Source organism: Nicotiana sylvestris, chromosome 12 (genome assembly GCF_000393655.2).
Source record: "Nicotiana sylvestris chromosome 12, ASM39365v2, whole genome shotgun sequence".
Classification (NCBI taxonomy): domain Eukaryota; kingdom Viridiplantae; phylum Streptophyta; class Magnoliopsida; order Solanales; family Solanaceae; genus Nicotiana; species Nicotiana sylvestris.
In genome coordinates this window covers 158,173,615-158,193,963 of record NC_091068.1, presented here as the reverse complement: position 1 = coordinate 158,193,963, position 20,349 = coordinate 158,173,615, and the positions used below count along the sequence as shown (strand labels likewise).

The 20,349-nt window shown below is 37.4% G+C and overlaps 1 protein-coding gene and 1 non-coding gene across 2 annotated transcripts; both read left to right on the top strand.

Moving 5' to 3' along the window:
- The first annotated feature begins 1,099 nt into the window (after window positions 1-1,099).
- On the top strand, window positions 1,100-1,206 carry LOC138884414 (small nucleolar RNA R71). The gene has a single exon (XR_011404608.1). It is a non-coding gene; the product is annotated as a small nucleolar RNA R71 (small nucleolar RNA).
- Window positions 1,207-9,569: 8,363 nt separating this feature from the next.
- On the top strand, window positions 9,570-11,100 carry LOC104231112 (bZIP transcription factor 44-like). Its single transcript, XM_009784049.2, has one exon. The coding sequence runs from the start codon at window positions 10,332-10,334 to the stop codon at window positions 10,794-10,796; it is 465 nt and encodes a 154-aa protein (XP_009782351.1). The 5' UTR covers window positions 9,570-10,331; the 3' UTR covers window positions 10,797-11,100.
- The last annotated feature ends 9,249 nt before the right edge of the window (window positions 11,101-20,349 follow it).

Here is a 20,349-nt window from a genome sequence, read left to right as displayed (position 1 = left end):
AGCATATGAAGGCATTTGCAACAAAGCATTAATGAAAGGAATATTAATATGAATTTGTTTCAAGATTTCCAAAAACATTGCAAATTGACCATCAAGCTTTTCTCGTTTCATTTTTTGTGGAAAAGGAATTGTCACAGGTGGGGCAACCATTTTTTCAGAAATTTTTTCTTCCTTATTCTTTATTTCTCTCTCTTTTGATGGTTCAGATGATTTGTTAATATTCTTATTCTTGTCTACCTGTTGTTCTGCCTTGTTCTTTTCTTGTCTATCTGCATAAGGTTCATCAAGTTCCTTACCTGACCATAAAGTGATGGCCTTAAGGTGCTCCTTTGGATTTTTCTCTGTATTGCTTGGTAAATGACCCTGAATCTTTTCTGACACAAGAGCTGCCAATTGGCTTAACTGAATTTCTAGATTTTTGAGAGATGAATTTTGGGTTTCCATCTTTTCATCAGTGACCTTAATATACTTGTACAAAAGGTCATCAAGACTTGGATGAGATTGTTGGGGCCTCTGCTGGTATGACCTCGTTTGTTGATATGGTCCTGCTTGCTGATATGGTCTGTAACTCGGCTGCCCACGATTTTGACTTTGGTATCCCGGCGAACCCTGTACCTGTTGTTTCTGGAAGCTTTGAGAGTTTTCTGCATCATTTGGGTTACTCCACTGAAATCCTGGATGCTTCTGTGCCATTGGACTCCTAAAAAGATGTGACTTGTAACCGATGACATTAACCTGTTCATCCGTTTGATTGGTTGCTTGACATTCATGGTTCTAATGGTTTCCTCTGCACATGTCACAAGCCTCAGAGTGGTTTGATTGTTGTATATTCACCAGAAAAGATTCAAACTTTTGTGCCAAAGAAATAATCTGTTGTGTTAGTGTATTTAAAGCATCAACTTGATTTACCGTAGCAGCCTTTTTAATGATTACACGCTCAGATGGCCATTGGATAGTGTTCTCAGAAATTTCATTCAACAGTTGCAATGCTTCCTCTGTGGTTTTTCCCATTACAGAACCTCCTGCAGCTGCATCTATCACATTTCTAGCAGAGCGTTTTAACCCGTGATAGAAAATGTACAATTGCATATGTTCAGGAATATCATGGTGTGGGCATTTTCTTAACATTGCTTTTAATCTTTCCCAAGCTTGATAAACTGACTCAGTATCAGTCTGCAAGAAATTAGATATGTCTTGTCTTAACTTTGTTGTTTTAGCAGGGGAAAAATATTTGTTTAAAAACTTCTAAGTCATCTGGTCCAATGTGGTAATGGACCCTTGAGGCAAACTTCGCAACCAAGTCTTGGCATCTCCTTTTAAAGAAAAAAGAAATAGCCTTAACTTGATAGCTTCAGGAGGTACTCCATTGTACTTAGCAGTTTCTACAAGTTCTAGAAAATTAATTAAATGACTATGTGGGTTTTCACTTGTATCACCAGTGAAGATATAAGATTGTTGAATTATCTGAATCAAGTCGGTTCTGATTTCAAAGTTGTTGGCTGCCACTGGGGGCTTTCTAACACTAGATGCACAGTTGAAATGATCAGGTCTAGCATAGTCCCTAAGGATTCTGTTTGCTGGCCTTGACGCCACTTCATCAAATTGCTCCTCTACATGGACTGGTGGTGGGATCCCAAGTTGGTTAATGTCCTCTGCTTCCTGGTTTTTCATTTCTTTACAAGCTGCTCCTTGAGACGACGATGTTTGTTCTTTCCTGCGCAATCGAAGAGATCTTTCAATTTCAGGATCGTAATTAGCTAACTCTTTTATAGAAGAGCAGTTCATAAACTACTTAAACTTCTTAAGTATAGAAATTACAAGAGAAAAAAATAAGTATATAAAAGAAAAATACAAAGATGATAAAAACAATACGTGCTAAACAAACATTATTGTACTATAATTTTATTATCTATAGAGAACAATAATATTATACTCAAACCTATAACAAAATCGTAATAAATAAAATAATGCAACAATAAACTATGATAAGAAATAATAATATAATATTACTATATATGGACAAAAGTAATTAATGATAGCATATATAGTTGGAATAGTCATAAGAATATTTTTCAGTAGTATAATACATCGTGAAAGAACTTCAACGTGAAAGAACTAACAATATTGGAATATTTATAGATGTACACGTTACAAAAGCAATAAGTAGTAGTTATAACACAGAGAAAGAAACAAAATAGAATAAAATAGTATAACACTATTATTGTAATAGAGGAGAAACTACTGATAGTAGTACGTAAAATTTGCTAAAGAACAATGATGGAATTTGGTAGGGAGAAGTACTAACAATCAGAAGAAATTATAATATTATTGTAAAAAAATGTTACATTAGTATATTAAATAAACAGTAGTAGTTATAGCACTTAATTAGTGAAAATACTAACTGAAAAAGAATTTAAAAGTAATAAGTTCTCAAATTAATAACAAAGTATTTAATCTGAAGTAGATGTATGTCAATCTCCGGTAACAACGCCAAAAATTTGACGAGGCCAATGTGTATAGGATTTTCCTGCTCGTGCTTTGTCAAATTCTAGTATAGTTTATGATATCGTCCCACAGAGATTGGAAAATCTATTCTACAGACTTATAATATTTTAGCTACTATTTGAAAGAACCAGATTGATGAAAAGTTTGTGGAATTAAAACTTGTTAAATACTTAACAAAATTAAACAACTTTCAAAAGATTTGTAATTTAAAAAAGAGTTGGGATTCGTTGAATTCACTTAATAATATATTATAATAAAATCTCACTTTCTACATGTATTTCTCTAAAGGATAATTGCTTATTTCTAATACAATTATATCTTATCTCACCAAGAATTAATCAACTAATAACACTCCGTGAGGTTATGTAATTAATTGAGTTAAAATTGATGACGGTTAAACCGAAATATCTTCTGGTCTGAATTGTGCTAAAAGATAGTAAAAATTTCGTGAGAATATTTTTACTAAATCAATAATCCTGCGACTACAATTCCTCTGTGAGAATTAAAATTGAGGCAAGCAAGATTATTGACTTTTAATAATAGCTTACTAATAATTACTCTCACTTCACTATTTTATTCAATAGTTACTATATATTAATTTTGCTCCGTGAGAATTACAAAATTAATATGAGAGTAACTTAAAGATAACAATGATTAGTTAAAAATTATTATTATTATAGCACAATATAAAATATAAATAGAAAGTTTCAAACCAAGAATGTATTAAAACTGCGATAGTATTATAATATATATATATATATATATATATATATATATATATATATATATATATATATATCAAGCTTCATCAACTATCCCAACACTAAAGATTACTCCATTATGAAGTAAGAAAAAGAACCTAGTTTAGAAATACGGAGAATTGGTACAAATATATTATTTTTCACAAAAGGATAACTACTAGGACTTAGGAATATTAAAGACAAAATAAAGACCAACAATAGTTCTTCTCTCATCAGATCCTCTTTTCACAATATATTATGAGTGTCTATTTATGGAAAATGTGTAGCAAATGTGAGATGATGTTGCAACTTTAAGTCATGAAGTTGTGACTTCAAAAGTTGATGTTGTAACTTCAAGACTTTATGTTGTGACTTCAAAATTTGATTCACTCTTGTTTACCACGTGCATTGCTCTTTTTCCTCCCTGTTTTGCTTGTAGTACTCTTTCCTCAATTCAACTTTCCTCTGCAGAACTTGTTAGAAAATATAGGAGAATCGAATATATTTATTCATGGTTTATTTAAAAATCCTTATTTATACGTATAAAAATACATGAATAATTTATATTCATCAGTAAACAAAGAGTAGTCATAGTGAATTTGAGCAAATCCCATATCTATAAGAGCTTCAGTTAGTTTCAGATTCCATTGTTTAGGTGCCTGTTTTAATCTATAGAGTGACTTATGCAATCTGCACACATGCTGACACTCCACTTGGCTTGAAAAGCCACCAGGAACATGCATATATACCACTTTAAGAAGATCTCTTTGAAGGAAAACATTGTGATCATCCATTTGGAACACATACCCTCCTAAAGCAGCAATCAATGCAACCACAACTCTCACAGTAACCATTTTAGCTACAGGAGAGAAATTTTTTGTGTAGTCTATTCCTTCTTGTTGACTGTAACCTTTGGACACCAACCTGGCCTTATACTTTTCCACTTCACCAGATGACTTGTATTTGACTTTAAACACCCACTTACAAATTATAGGAACCTTGCCAGGAAGGAGATGAATAATAGACCAAGTGTTGTTTTCTTTAAGAGCTATGGTTTCAGCTTTCATAGCCTCAACCCACTAGGGATCCCTACAGGCTTCTAAGAAGGATTTGGGTTCCACAATAGCCGAGAATCCAACAAGAGAAGCTCTATAGGCAGAGGACAACTTATCATAGGCCACATAGTTTGATATAGGATATGTAGACTTAGTTGGTGGAACCACATAATCAGCTAGCCACACAGGTGGTTTGGTAGTCCTTGATGATTTTCTGAGTGCTATGGAAGGAACATATGGTTCACCAACTGAGATATGAGAAGAGCTTGGTAAGGATAAAATAGGCTGGACAAGATCTAGAGGATCTGAGATGGAAGAAGAAAAAGATTCAACTTTATCAGTAGAGTGCTGGATAGGTGAAGGTGCAGGATACTCAGCATCAACAGAGGAGGAGGCATCAAGGTCAAAAACTGGTTGTGTAGGTTGTTCTACAAACTCTAAGATAGAAAATAAGGGAGAGGCACCAGAAGTCATATGCTTAAAAGGGAATACTTCTTCTTTGAACACAGTGTCCCTGCTAACAAAGAACCCTTTTGAACACAAATCATAGAGAATATATCCCTTCTGAGATGAGGAATACCCCATGTGAACAGTTGGGATTGCTTTGGGACAGAATTTATCCCTTTTTTTTTTATGGTAATGGCATAACAAAGGTTGTAAAACACTTTCTGATACTGTAATGAAAGACTCTTTTGAAATAACTTCTCAAAAGAAGATTTGCCTTGGAACAGTGCAGTAGGCGAACAATTGAGAAGATAGACTGCTGTAGAGATACATTCTCCCCAAACCTTGAGTGGTAGAAAGGCTTGGAACCTGAGTGTTCTAGCCATGTCTAGGATAGACCTGTGCTTTCTCTCAATGACCCCATTCTGTTGAGGGATATTTGTAAGAACTTTGATGTTCTATACCTTGAGTCTTCAACAAGATCTGCATTTGGTCAGTAAAGAACTCTGTGCCATTGTCTGTTCTTAGAAATTTGAGTTTGTGATCAAACTGTATTGAAACCATTGCTATAAAGCTTTTGATTACCCCAATTGTATCTGACTTAAAATGTAGTTAAAATACTCAGGTATATCTGGAGTAATCATCTACTAAGGTCAGAAAATATCTCTTGCCATCATGTGTAGGCACCCTATATGGCTCCCAGACATTACCATGCACAATATCAAAGATATACTTAGAGAAAGAAGAACTAGTAGGGAAATATAGTCTTGATTGTTTAACTATAGGACACACAATACAATGATGTTCCTTCAGCTGCATATTATGCAAATCATCTACATATCTCAAAACCTTTAAAGAAGCATGTCCTAATCTTCGATGCCACAAAGAAGATACAACACAAGTCTTATTATTTGCTAGATTACTACATTTATTGGTGTCGCCTGGAATGGTATATACAATTGAATTGGAATGAGTGCCTTGGTGATAGAGTATTGCTCTGTATTCTTCCTTGAGAATGTACAGACCCAACTCTTCCTTACCAATCTCCAACACCTTCTCACGTGAGAGTTCCTGAAAGATACAGAAATTAGGGTAAATGCTGCTAGACACTGCAACGCCTTTATGAGTTTGGACACTGAGAGGAGGTTATATTTAACCTCTAGAATGCGAAGAATGTTCTGAACCCTTTTATTTTTGAAGAAAGAACAAATACTAGTATGAGTAATAGACACCCGTTCTCCTGTTGGTAAATGAACTTTACTCCTAGCATTTTCTGGTATTTCATCATACTTCTCTAGTAAGTGCAAACTATGAACCATATGATTTGTTGCTTTTGTGTCTATAATCCAGTTACTATGTATCAGAATTGTCATACATGCATGTATACTACCTGTTGTTCCTGCAGTGACATCATTGTCAGCAGGTTCAACTTCCTTATCCTTGGTCAGCAAATGCAGAATCTGCCGGTACTGTTCCTGAGTAAAGAAGTGAGTTGGAGAGGTTGTTGGTGTCTGATATCCTTGACCCTTATCTCTGAGGTTGGAACACCAGAACTGGTCACACTGTTAGCCTGTCCATTTGATGCCCCTCATTTTCTCTTGTTTTTGAAGTCAGAAGGATAGCCATGAAGCTTAAAACAGTTCTCTCTAGTATGACCCTTATATTTACAGTAGTCACACCAAACAACACCTTTACCAAATGAGTTTCTAGGTCTATAGCCTCCACTGAAATTAGTGTTCGTTTGTCCTCCACAATTATATCCACCTGTATAACCTCCATTAGGATTGTTGTTAGTATGTCCTCCACTATTATAGCCTCCAGTATACCCCTTATTACTCATCATAGCAGCTTCATTACACTTAGCAAATACACATTTTCCATTAACTCTCTGACTCTCCACATTAACTATCATAGCATAAGCTTGGTTTAGATTAGGCAAGGGTCGAGTCATGAGGACCTGATTTTTTGCATTCTCATAGGACTCATTTAACCCTGTGAGGAACTGATACAACTTCTGTATTTAATCGTGCTCTACATTTTTCCAAGATTCAGCACAACCACAAATATGTGGAGGAGTCAAAGTTTCACACTCATCCCACAATTCTCTCAGTTTAGTGTAATACACAGACACAGAGGATATGCCTTGAGTTAATGTGGCAATTTTCTTATGCAAATAGCAAGCCCTGGATGCATTATCCTTATCAAATACTTCCTTAAGATCCTCCCACATTGTATAGGCATCGGAAGCATAGATCACTAAACTAATTAAATTTGGTGAAACTGTATTCATTATCCAAGCAAGTACAATAGCATTGCATCTATCCCACAGTTCATGTAAACTAGTATCATATCTGTTTTTTCTACAAGTACCTAGAACAAACCCTAACTTGTTTTTACCATGCAATACAATTTTAATAGATCTACCCCAAATAGAATAGTTTTCTGAATCTTGAAGCTAAATAGAAATTAGAGCAGAACCTTGAGTATCAAATGGATGATGTAGAGATGATGGTTGTGATCGACGAGTTCTGTAGACAGTGACGCAGCAACAGGTGAGCCAACTATATCTTCATTGATCGACATTGTCACATCAGCAAACACTTCACCAGAAATTCTTACAATTTTATCATAATCACCCAGAATTAGATATAATTTGACCGCGATTCAACCAGAAAATCAAAAAAATTCCAACCCTAGGTCGAGCAAAGAGATTTCTGTGTTGAAAAATGGCTCGATCAAATTGATGAGCGGATGCTTCGATACAGCTGAATGATTCAAATTTTATCACGGCTGAGCTTAATGAAATCGAGCACCAAGCTCTGATACCATGTTAAAGAGCTACAATCATGGCACAAAAGAAAGTTCTAGAAGAAGAAGAGATGAAGAAAAAGCTTTGTTATTAGTCAACTGAGAAGAAGAAAAATGAATAGTTGTACATCATCACTAACTAACTACTGTATTTATACTACTACAAACTAACTAACTAACTAATTACACTTAATTAATAAATAGTTGAGCCCCACTATACTCAACAATGAGTGCACCATAGTGCTGGAGACCCGAGTTTTGGAGAGGTTGTCTGAGAGATGTGTTTTTTATTTAGAAATTTTAAAAGTCAAAACAAGGACTAAAAAAGAGAAGGAAAAAACATAAAAAGAAAACATGTAACTAATAAGGGGGGAGGATGTGAGAGAGAGAAACAAAAAGTGTATTTAATTAGAAAACATGGCAAATCACGGGGATTTAACCCTATTTATTAATTAAATATGATTTAAAAGAAGAAAGAATATGGGGATCAAACCACCGATTAGAAGTAGAATGTGCACCTCCTTACTAATTATGTACTAAAGTGTTCACTTGACCTTGGGTTCACTCATATTAATTTAAGTATTTGAGCTGAAATTTACTAGTGCTATATATGATTTAGGGGGAGGAGGATCGGTTTACGTGAACCCGCCTCCTCTCATGTGCATCTGCCCCTGATTATTAAATATTAAAATTCATTAATTGTACAAATAATCGTTTACACTATTAAGGGTCATTTGGTGTGCGGGATGAGATGGGATAAAGTGTGAGAATAAATTTATATCGTGTTTGATTGGCGATATAAATTTATTTGAATAAATTTATACCATTAATCAAACATAGTATAAGTTTAGTACGAGACTTAATTTTAGATATCTCACCTTATCCCATCAAATTTAAAATTATTCTATCACACCTCCCAGGTGAAAATTTAGTTCAGAAATTATAATCACATGACTATAAACTCGGAATAATTTAATCTGCGTACCACCAAACAACCATTAGTGTAAGAAAGAAATGATGAACATGTAAAAGAGGACAAGTCTCAGTTAGTTTGGTTTAGTGGGATTGTGACTAAGGTTGGGGAAACCTTTCACCAAGAGGTGTGCATACGACTAGGATACTCCTTTTACCTGGAATGATCAGAGATTCTTTACTTCTTTTTCTTTAGCTTTTCATTTTAACCGTAAGAAAATAATTGTAAGATTCCTAGTACGATCTGATCTGGAGCGGAGGTAGAATGTAGAAAGCGAGTTCAATTGAATTCAGTAGCTTTAGTTTAAATTCTATATTTATTTTTTAAAAATACTAAATTAATATATATAAATTATCAATTTAAAACCCAGTAACTCAAAGGGACCAGAACCCCAAATGCCAAATGGTCGACTCCATAAGCACTAAATCTTGGCTTTGCCTCTAAATCTGATGGCTAAAATATTTTAAAGCATGAGGACTTGACAGGAACAGAAAAGAGTGAGTACTATGTTTTGTGCATTAACCGTCAAGAAAATATATACACAATCAGATTAGTTAAAATGCAAAATAATTATGTATTCACATTTGATATATATACAATAACAACAAACCCAACTTAATCTCATACGTAGGAACTGAGGAGGGTAGTATATACACAGTTTTACCCCTGTTCTATAAAAGGCGGAGAGACTGTTTTCAAGATATTATATATATACATATATATATATATATCACATGTATATATAAGGAAAATTTAGGAATAATACTTTTTGAGACCTTTAACTCACTCTAGCAATGTTGCACCCCAGCTAGATCTAGACGGTTGTGGAGTATTCTGCTCCAACCCCACATGTCCCATCATATTTTTCCCCACACCCCACCCTTTTTCTCCAAAGATTCCAAACTTCTTTCTATTTTATTTCCACTTGATTTTCCCTTCTTAATTAATCTTTTTAAAAAAAAAAAAACATTTCCCTGAAAAAATTTCAGATGCTGTCCCACTTTTTCAGCTATAAAATCCCAGCCAAAATACCTCTACAACCCTCTCTCTCTTTTTCCTTCTTTTTCTCTTCATAGTTTCAACCTATAAATCTGCTTCTTTTCTGTTTCAAAGCCCCTTTACTAGTTTCTTGTTCTTGTTTTAATCTCCTTAAAAAAAAATTTATTTTCAAGATTTTCTTGGAACATAAATAGAAGTTTGAAATTTGTGCCTCAGAATTATCTGGGGCTTTTTAGCAAATCTTGATGCTAAAGTTACTATTTCTAATCTTTGAAATTCATGTCTACAATTCTCACTGAACTCTTCCTTTCTGGTTTTATGATAAATTCCACATATAGGCGCAGGACTCATTTAGTGCAATCTTTCTCAGTTGTTTTCCTCTATTGGTTTTACTGCATTTCATAGTTAATTTCCCATAAATAAGTATTCCCTATTACACCCAACTCAACAAATAAAGTAGTATATATTCATTCTAGTACTCTTTGTTTGCACCAAAATCACTATTCTAGGTCCTGCTAATTTTCAATTATTTTTACTACACTATTGTTCCCCGTCAATTTCTTTGAGTTTCATTCTTGCGAACGTACACCCCAGACGGAATATTTAATGTGTTAGATGCAGTACTGCACAGGTCTATATGCACAACGCCTAGTATCCACCATTTACGGCTAGAACTACTGGGTATCTGATACCATTTGCTCCCCTAGCTTCCTGCTAATTTTCAATTATTATTATTATTATTATTATTATTATTACTACTACTACTACTCTATTGTTCCTAAGTTTTGGTCATAAAAAAATTTGGTCATGGCTTCATCAAGTGGGACATCATCAGGTTCAGGGTCATATACACTTCAGAACTCAGGCTCAGAAGAAGATCTTCAACAATTAATGGATCAGAGGAAGAGGAAGAGAATGATATCGAACCGCGAATCGGCTCGAAGATCAAGAATGAGGAAACAAAAGCATTTGGATGATCTTATGTCCCAATTAGCTCATCAAAGGAAAGAAAATAACCAAATTTTAACCACTATGAATGTCACAACCCAATATTATCTCAATGTTGAAGCTGAGAACTTAATCTTGAGAGCTCAAGTGGCTGAACTTAGCAACAGATTTGAGTCCTTAACACAAATCATCAGTTTCTTGAATGCCAACAACAGTGGCAATAGTCAAATTGAGTATATGGCTGATGGTTATATTATGAATGATTCTTGGAATTATGTGTATTCCAATCAGCCAATTATGAATGCAGACATCTTGCAATATTAATTTACATGTGGTGGAAATGGACTGTAACCTCTGGTTTAAAATCTTGGATTATTTGTGATTTTGAATATTTGTATTAAACAAGGGATTTAAGGGTTAATATTGTAACTGATTTTGTAAATCATTTGAAGGCAAGAGGTGGTGATCTACAAGGACTCTGAAAAAGAAAGGATCCTTTATCAGCAGCAGGATCAAAGATTAAAAGATTTAGTATCAGTAATATTAAATAGTATTAGTTTTAAAGCATTGTGTTCAAGTAGTTGTAAGACTAATAATCCATATGATAGTAGTCATCAGTTATTTTTAACTCTATGTTGAGCAGACTCTCTAAAATGATATCGGAAGAAATTAAAAAATAGCCAGATTCATAAATAGCCACAATTTCAAAAGTAATTGAAATTTAGCTACTTTTCATGTAAAGATAAATCTGAATGAAATAATATTCAAAATCCGGAAAACACTCCAGCATAATATACATATTATAATGGAGTTCCAGCATAAGTATACTAGTTCCAGCATAATATACTGGAGTTCCAATATAATATATCGGTTCAGTATAACATGCTGGAAGTTCATTCACAAGTGCTCCCATTTCCAGTATATTATGCTAGAACTTTTCGCGTGTTGGAGATCCAGCATAATATGCTGGAAGTTCATACATAGATGCATCGATCTCCATTATATTATGCTGGACTGGTTCCTGTTGCAGCAAAATAGTGGTTATTTTTCAATAACTTTGCAAACGCTGACTATTTTTGAATGACCAGTCTAAAAATTGGGTAGCCCGTGCTATTTTAATAATGTTGTCGCATCCATGTCAAATTTTCAAAAATATACTACTTTTGAAGAATTCGATATGCCCAGCTATTTTGGGGAAGTCAGAGTAACATAAGAAAAAATACATAAGTTGTATCTTGAACTTGTCCAGAAAACTTAACTACACAACTTAATTTTCCGGATATCCTATCACCCCCTTATTCTAGTTTGAAGTCCTATCACCACCATGAGTTTAGGGTGCAACTTATGAGGATAAAACTCAACTGCAAATCATGACATAATTTAATCAATGACAGTAAATTCAGTTGAAAACAATAACATATAATAGTAACACCAAAATATTGGCATTACATAAACAAATTTAGCTATTTAAAATGTAGATTTTTTTTTCATATTCGTTCTTTATTCTTCTGTTATCCAATTTTCTTGATTTCGTTCTTCTTCTTCAAAATCCAATAGCTCAATTTGCTGATAAACCAAGTAATAAGTTCATAACCCTAAATAAAAGAAACACTAAAAGGAAGTTAATAAAAAGTAATACTAAACACAATTGCAATCAAAAGTTCAAAACAGAACTTAGTCATTGTTTGGCTCAAAAGATATCGAAATCTTTTGGAACAAATCAATCAAATTTGAAGGGGTAAATCTTAGCTAAGTATAATAATCTCTAGATTGGAAGATAGGTAAGGAGAAGATGGGTAATAAGATTTCTTTATCGATCTGAATCAGTAAAATCCTTTTAAGAACACTTCTTATTCGTAAGCAGAATTATATCCAATATTGTCCCTCCCTCCTACAAGGTTATTGTCCTCTATATATACAAGGAGCGAAACCCTTCTAAGTTGTAAAAGACAAGTTACAAGGAATATTTCTAATGTTCCCTAATGGACCTGTACTATTACAAGGGTCGTACAGTCTCTTGTTTGCCTTAAGGTCGTCTCCCACAGGACATCGAGTCAAGGAGACCCCGTCATTTGTCGTACTCGTCGTTGGTCGTGACTGGTCAAATTTGGACTCATACAGTTAGTCCCTCCGCTTGTCGGGGTTGCAACTGGGTGCGTCCTCGATGAGCGGATATCATGCGTTCCTATGGAGAAATTTGATCCTTCGAGGTGTTACGACATGGCCAATGGGGAACGGTCAGCGTGCTTAGCAAGACATCGGGTAATACATTTTACCGGGAAATGATATCATCTTCACGTGCGTCATCATTACGCATGTTTTCCGGGCAGGAGTTGATGGCTTGATGCTTCGATTCTAGCGCTACTCTGTGACCTTCCGCTTCGATTCTAGCGCCGCCCAACCCTATAAATAGGTGGAGGGTTTGTTTTTTTGAAAGTTCTTGGCCATTTCACTCCTGATAACCTGCCCTTATTTCTCCGAGCTTGCCCTTATACCCTTTTGCTTCTTCTTCTCATATTCTTCATTCACAGCTTTTTCCTCCTTCTTTTTTTTATTAATACCTCTTTGGACGAAAGCATGCCGAGGTCACATCGTTCTCGTGAAGGGGATCCTGAGGCCACCCCATTGTCCACGGCGCCCCCTTCAGGCGGTGAAGATACGATGGTAGAAGAGGGTGACAGTCTCCCTATAGTGGAGAAGTTATTGCCGAGACACCCCATGTCTCAAAGTGACTTCCTCAAAGATCCTCCTCCTACTCCTGCCCCTGTACTTTCTGAGACGGAGCAGGTTCACATTGACACTCTTTGTATAAAGTATAGCATTCCCGCTCACGTTGACATGATTCTGGCGGTGGGAGATTTTGTAGAGGTCCACAGACCTGGATACTGCGCTTTCTATAAGTACCCTTTCATGATTGGCTACACTTTTCCTCTCTTCCCCTTAGCAGAAAAGTTCTGTAGGTTCTACCAAGTTTGCTCGGCATAACTTTCGACGTATACTCTTAAGGTGCTTCTGCTGTTGACCAAGTATGCGGAGTTGGTGGAATGTAATGTTTCTATACACCACCTTTTGCACCTGTTCCCGCCTAGCTTCCACAGAGGTACCATGGTGCATTTGAGGCACCGTGGCATGAAAGGGCTGGTGGTCGGGATAGACGACCGAGCAAGACGCATATTTTGGCACAAGTACTTTTTTGTCAAAATTGAACATATCATTTCTGGCTCCGCCAGGTTCCCGAAGCGATGGAACGAGACTCGTAAGTATCGTCACTCATTTTATTCTTCCTTCGTTAGTATTCGTTATAAAGTTTGTTTGCTTCTAGTTTGTAGCTATGGGACGTTTGGCCCGACCTATTGTGGGCATAAGGGATTGGGTAGCCTGTCTGTTACCCAATGTAGCGGAAATCCGAGATTGGCCCTCCTTCATAAAGCGTTACGACCTTAAAGTTCCAACTGGCGAGTGTTTTCCCCTTACCACTTCGTTGGTCATATATCGTCGTCCATTAATTTGACTTCTTCGTGATGGCAGGTCGATGAGCTTCCAAGCAGAGGGCGCCAGTCCATGCAATTCGACAGGCCGTTGCTGCCGCGGATATGCAATTTGTTTTGAGTGAATCTATTTGAGAGGGTCGTCCTCAACCTGTTCAATTAGAAGGTCCCTCTCGGGTCGTGGTCGTGAGGTAGGAGGCTTCTTCAATGACGGCCCCACACCTCTTAGACGAATCCTCCAATGGGGACGAGTCGTTATCAAGAAAAAGGAGGAGAATGGAGCTTGAGAAGGGCGTGGCCATGGACGCTGATAGAAGCAAGGCATCACAGGTAGCACCCATACCCACATTTATGGCTGGCGCCATTTTATTGGAGGGATCTCCCCAAGTGGAAGGAGTTTAACCAGGAGCCGGCTTCGTGTGCTCTGCTGAGGGCGGCGCATCGTCCAACGTTGGAGGTCGTCGTATCGAGGGTGACGACTTAGATTCAGATGTCGACCCGGAGGATGTCAACGAGTTCGTAGGTCGCTGTACTCGCGTGGAGGTCAGAGCGGAAGGGACTGATCGTCACATAGTAGTCCCGGGGGACTACAACTTGCTGTTAAACTGTGAGAAAATGGTTTCTGTTTTAGATCCTCTATGTGTTGCCCCTGAAAATGAGGTGGTTAGGGCGATGAGCGATATGGAGTTGTCTCAAAACGTCACTGGTATGGCTTTGCGGGTAGGTGCCTTTCCTTCCCTTTTTGTCATTGGGTTTGTGTGGCGATCGTCAGATTGTACTTTGTTTCTAACTTCTTTTCCTTTGTGCCAGACCCTCATCATGGAGACCGAGCGAGAACGTCGAGAGAGGAAAAGGACGACCATCTATGAGAAGATGTCGTCCAAGTACCAGCGGTATCACGCTAAGCACCGTGTGATGACTGATATTTACAATCAGGATCCTGAGTTTCAGTTGTTTCACGAAGGGCTCAAACAAAGGGAGGACCTATTGGAGCGCAAGATCGAAGAGCTGAGGGAGCGGGATGAGGAGCTTGTGAAGGCTGTCGCCCGTAACAGTGAACTTGAGGCCTCCCTGAAGGAGGTTGAGCTCGAGTTGAGTAGGGGGTGATGACCGAGAATGCTGATTTGCAAACGAAGGTAGCCAGTTTGACCGCTGAACTAAGTGCGAAGGTGGTGGAGATTGAGGGACTTAAGGGCGAGCTGAACGTCGGTGCTGATAAGTTGGCGACAACTATTTCTGGAACAACGTATTTGGAGAATGCCCTCCGTGTTTGTAAGTCAGAGCTGACTGAGGAGAAGGAGGCCTCTACTCTTAAGGTCATGGGGCTTGAAGGGCGTGTTAGAGAGTTGGAGGCAGAGCTATCCACGTTGAATGGGCAAGTGACCTCGCTGAGAGCGGAGGATGCAAATCGACACTCTCAATCTTCAACGTCCCGTGCCTCGGCCGACCCGATCGTTCCTCGTCGTTTATATAAGTTGTGGGTCCTGGTTGAGGCCTGGCTTGACGTGTACAAGGATTTCCACGCTGAAGGGAGGGCAACTGAAGTGAAACTTCAAAACATGCATACTGAAGCTCGTGCAACGCGTAAGGCATATGGGTACGACCCTCTTACACCTGACGGAGATGACATCAATTCTGATGATGCGAACCATCTTGCTTCGGACTCTTGGTATGAGGATGCTTACCCCCTAGGGTAATGTGTAATCTTTTGTTCGTACTTACTTTTGTTTTGGGGCTTCCATAGGGGCATGTTTGAGCACGTTTGTAAGGACAAATGTAAATAATATTTTGATGCAATGTAGATTTTTATTTTGTCGATTTGTGGGTGTCTTTGCAATGTTTATGGTGTCCGGGATACCTATTGATCTTGTTGAGTTGATTAAGCTTTAGGGTGAGGATGATTCCCCCCTTTTTTGGCGATGGCCTTGGCCATTAGGATGCTGCTTCGAGCTATCGTCGAAGTACGATCCCATAGTAGTTCGAAAGAGGTTGAACTCATATTTTTGCCGTTGGTCTTGACCATTGGGATGTTTCTTCGAACTGTCATCGAAGTAGGATCCCGTCTTGATTTGAACGAGGTCGAACTCGTATTTTCATCGATGGCCTTGGCCATTGGGATATTGCTTCGAACTGTCATCGAAGTAGGATCCCGTCGTAGTTTGAACGAGGTCGAACTTATATTTTCATCGATGGCTTTGGCCATCGGGATGTGGCTTCGAACTGTCGTCGAAGTAGGATCCCGTCGTAGCTCGAACGAGGTCGAATTCATATTTTCATCGATGGCCTTGGCCATTCGGATGTTGCTTCGAACTGTCATCGAAGTAGGATCCCGTTGTAGTTCGAATGAGGTCGAACTCATATTTTCGTCGATAGCCTTGGCCATTGGGATGTTGCTTCGAACTGTCGTCGAAGTAGGATCCCATCGTAGTTCGAACGAGGTCGCTCATATTTTCGTCGATGGCTTTATCCATTGGGATGTTGCTTAGAACTATCGTTGAAGTAGGATCGCCTCGTAGTTCGAATGAGGTCGAACTCATATTTTCGTCGATGGCTTTGGCCATTATGATGTTACTTCGAACTGTCGTCAAAGTAGGATCCTGTCGTAGTTCGAACAAGGTCGAACTCATATTTTCATCGATGGATTTGGCCACTGGGATGTTGCTTCAAACTGTCATCGAAGTAGGATCCCGTCGTAGCTCGAACGAGGTCGAACTCATATTTTTGTCGAAGGCCTTAGCCATTGGGATGTTGCTTCGAACTGTCATCGAGTTAGGATCCCATCGTAGTTCGAACGAGGCCGAACTCATATTTTCGTCAATGGCTTTGGCCATTGGGATGTTGCTTCGAACTGTCGTCAAAGTAGGATCCCGTCGTAGCTCGAACAAGGTCGAATTCATATTTTCGTCGATGGCCTTGTTCATTGGGATGTTGCTTCGAACTGTCGTCGAAGTAGGATCCCGTCATAGTTCGAACGAGGTCGAACTCATATTTTCGTCGATGGCCTTGGCCATTTCTTGTTGGAGGTTTGATCGTATTCCCGTAGGAAGACACATGTCGACTTTATTCATGCAATAGAGGTTTGATTATATACTTGTAAGAATCACATGTCGACTCTGTACATACAATAGAGATTTGATTATATTCTTATAAGAATCACATGTCGATTCTGTACATACAATGGAGATTTGATTATCTATATCCAGTCCCTTCATTATTTTGCTCCGGAGATCATGTCGACGAGCGGGGTAATGAACAATACTTTGAACCTCAAGACGTCTCCTTTGTCGCCTCGTTAAAAACCTCACCGGGAAAACCCGATTGGGACGAAACTCAGATGAGGGAAAAAGAGTATGACTTAGGTTGTGCCTTCTTTCAGAAGTGGAAGTATTTAAGATGGCCGACATTCCAGTTGTTTTGGAGTAGTTTTCCCTCGATTGTCTCTAACTGGAATGCTTCTTTGTTTGCTGCGACTGTGATTTTGTATGGTCCGTCCTAATTTGTTCCCAGTTTTCCCTCATTATGGTCTTTCACTGCTTATGTTTTAGCCTTGAGGACATAATCTCTAACTTTGAGTGGTTGCAGTTTGGCCTTCTTGTTGTAGTACCTTTCCACTTGTTGCTTCTGGGCTACCATTATTATGTGGGCCATGTCTCTCCGTTCTTTGACTTCATCCAGATCTTGTAGCCTACTTTCGTCGTTGCTTGGTCCGCTCTCGCTGGAGTATCTCAAACTAAGCTCTCCGACCTTGACGGCTATAACTGCGTCAGTCCCGTAGACTAGTGAATATAGCGTCAGTCCCGTAGACTAGTGAATCGGCCCATATCGCATTTTGGTAACAACTTCAGAGCGCCTGGTATTTTATCAACCCTTTCCTGATGTTCCTTCATCTAGTCGCGGAATGTTTTGTTCTCATTTTTCATCTCTTCCATTTTTTTTAAGATAACCGTAAGTGCATCGTTGCCTGTATCAGCAACAGTACAGGTGTTACATATTCGTGTAGTGTCTGGCTCATCGGTAACATCTGCAGTTTCTACGGGTAATATGCCTTCGATATCTCTCTGAACGGGTTTCTCGAGCATGTTGCTCGAGGTATTTGTCAACCATTCTTCTAGTAGCCTTTTCACGACCGGTGGTGCTTCTCCTGTTGTGGATTTTGAGGTTTCCCTCTCACGCAAGACCGTTAAACCCTAGTGCGGGGAGGGGGGAGGGATAGGATCTCTCCCTCAGGTGTAGCACTTGGTATCGTGTTTTTGTTGTCTTCTCCACTGGCTTCGTTGAGAGAATTCAGGAGGTTGTTCATGACACCTACTATTGCCTTTAGCCTTGCTTATCCCTTTCCTACCATTGATGGCCTTTGCGAAGCTAAAGAGAGGCGATTATTCCTTTCAAGAACCTAGATGAAAACTACGATTTCAGCTATAGAAATCCTCACAGACAGCGCCAAATTGTTTGACTCAAAAGATATCGAAACCTTTTGGAATAAATCAATCAAATTTGAAGGGGTAAATCTCAGCTAAGTATAATAATCTCTAGATTAGAATATAGGTAAGGAGAAGATGGGTAATAAAATTTCTTTATCGATCTGAATCAGTAAAATCCTTTTAAGAACACTTCTCATTCGTAAGTAGAATTATATCCAATATTCTTCCCCCCCCCCCACAAGGTTATTGTCCTTTATATATACAAGGAGCGAAACCCTTCTAAGCTGTAAAAGACAAGTTACAAGGAATATTCGAAGGAATATTCCTAATGTTCCCTAATGGGCCTGTACTATTACAAGGGTCGTACAGTCTCTTGTTTGCCTTAAGGTCGTATCCCACAGAACATCGAGTCAAGAAGACCTCGTCATTCGTCGTACTCGTTGTTGGTCATGATTGGTCAAATTTGTACCCATACACTCATTAACAATACAATCAATAACGCAAATCACGATAAAATTTAATCAATAACAGTAACTCCAAAAGAAAATTCATATAATCTATCTCAACTTATATATCACATTAATTTATAGTGTATCTCCCTTCTCGCCTCAATAACAATAACAATAATTATCACGCCTCAATACCAAACAATATGAATCATTATTGATCACGTCTCTTCATTTAAGTTCAACTAATGTCATTATTATGCTAATTAATTATATATATATATATATATATATATATATATATATATATATATAATATTAAAAGTTTGTTAGAAAGCTGTATTTGTAAACTAATTCTGGAAAAAATAGAATAACATATAAACAGAAAATGTAAATAGATAAAAATCAATTCGAGCCCATTGAATTCACAGTGTTTCCTTAAGGAATTTAATCCTCTCCTAGTACTCAAGGTTATGAATTATTTCCTCCTATGATAGAACGAATTATACACTGGTGTAGTGGTACTTCAAACCCCAGTGTTTCAATGAAGACAAAGTTCGATAGCAAATCACACTTACTGTTTTTTTTTATGTTAAAAGTATGCAGAAGAAGGAGGAGAAACTCAGAAAATCGTATAGAAATTTTGAGAGAATAGACTTGTATTTATAGCTAAAGTTGGGCTGAAATCTGAAGAGGTACAACTCTTCAGAATGGTTGTTTATACAAAACGGCTATAGCATAAATACCATAACATAAATGGCTATTTACTCAACAATAAAGAGGGAAAATAAAGAGGATAAATTGAAGAGGGTAGTTTAATTTTCAGTTAACTGAAAAACGGATGGAATTTAATATTAATATTTATTTTAATATTAATATTCTGTTATTAAAACAAATATTTAATAACATTTCTGTTAATATTTTACTATTAACAAATAAATTTGGTCCAAAAAATTAATCAATAATCGAAGCCGAAGCCGAGCCGAGCAACGATGGCGCGAGGCTTGCCTTCTTCTCAACTCTTTAAGAGCTAGAAGGAGAGCAATTGCTTATATACCCATAAAAAACCTCTTCCTCTTCCAATATAGGACAATATCTCTTTGCAGGGGGAGGGAAACTTAAAATTTCACTTAAAAATTTCATTTCCCTCCATTTCTCATTCACCCTATTTTAAGCCTCATTATTCTTAAAATCCCCAACAAAGTTCTCTATATTTTTACTAGCATATAAATTTATGATAAGGTCAAAATACTCCTAGAAAAGCAATAGGTTCAAATCCTAACTCTAACTAGTTGATATCACATACACATATTTCATTTAATTTTGTTTTTTCATGTTTTTTTTTTATTTCATTGTGTCCTATCTTTAACTAAGTATGCATTACTTAAAAAAAAAGTTTTTTCGAAACAATTTTCTGTATGTAACTTTAGGTTTATATCTTCCCCTTTTAACATCTTAACTCATCGTAGTTTCTCCCGTCTCGTTTTATAGAGGAAAATTCACCGTTGAATCCAATGTAGGC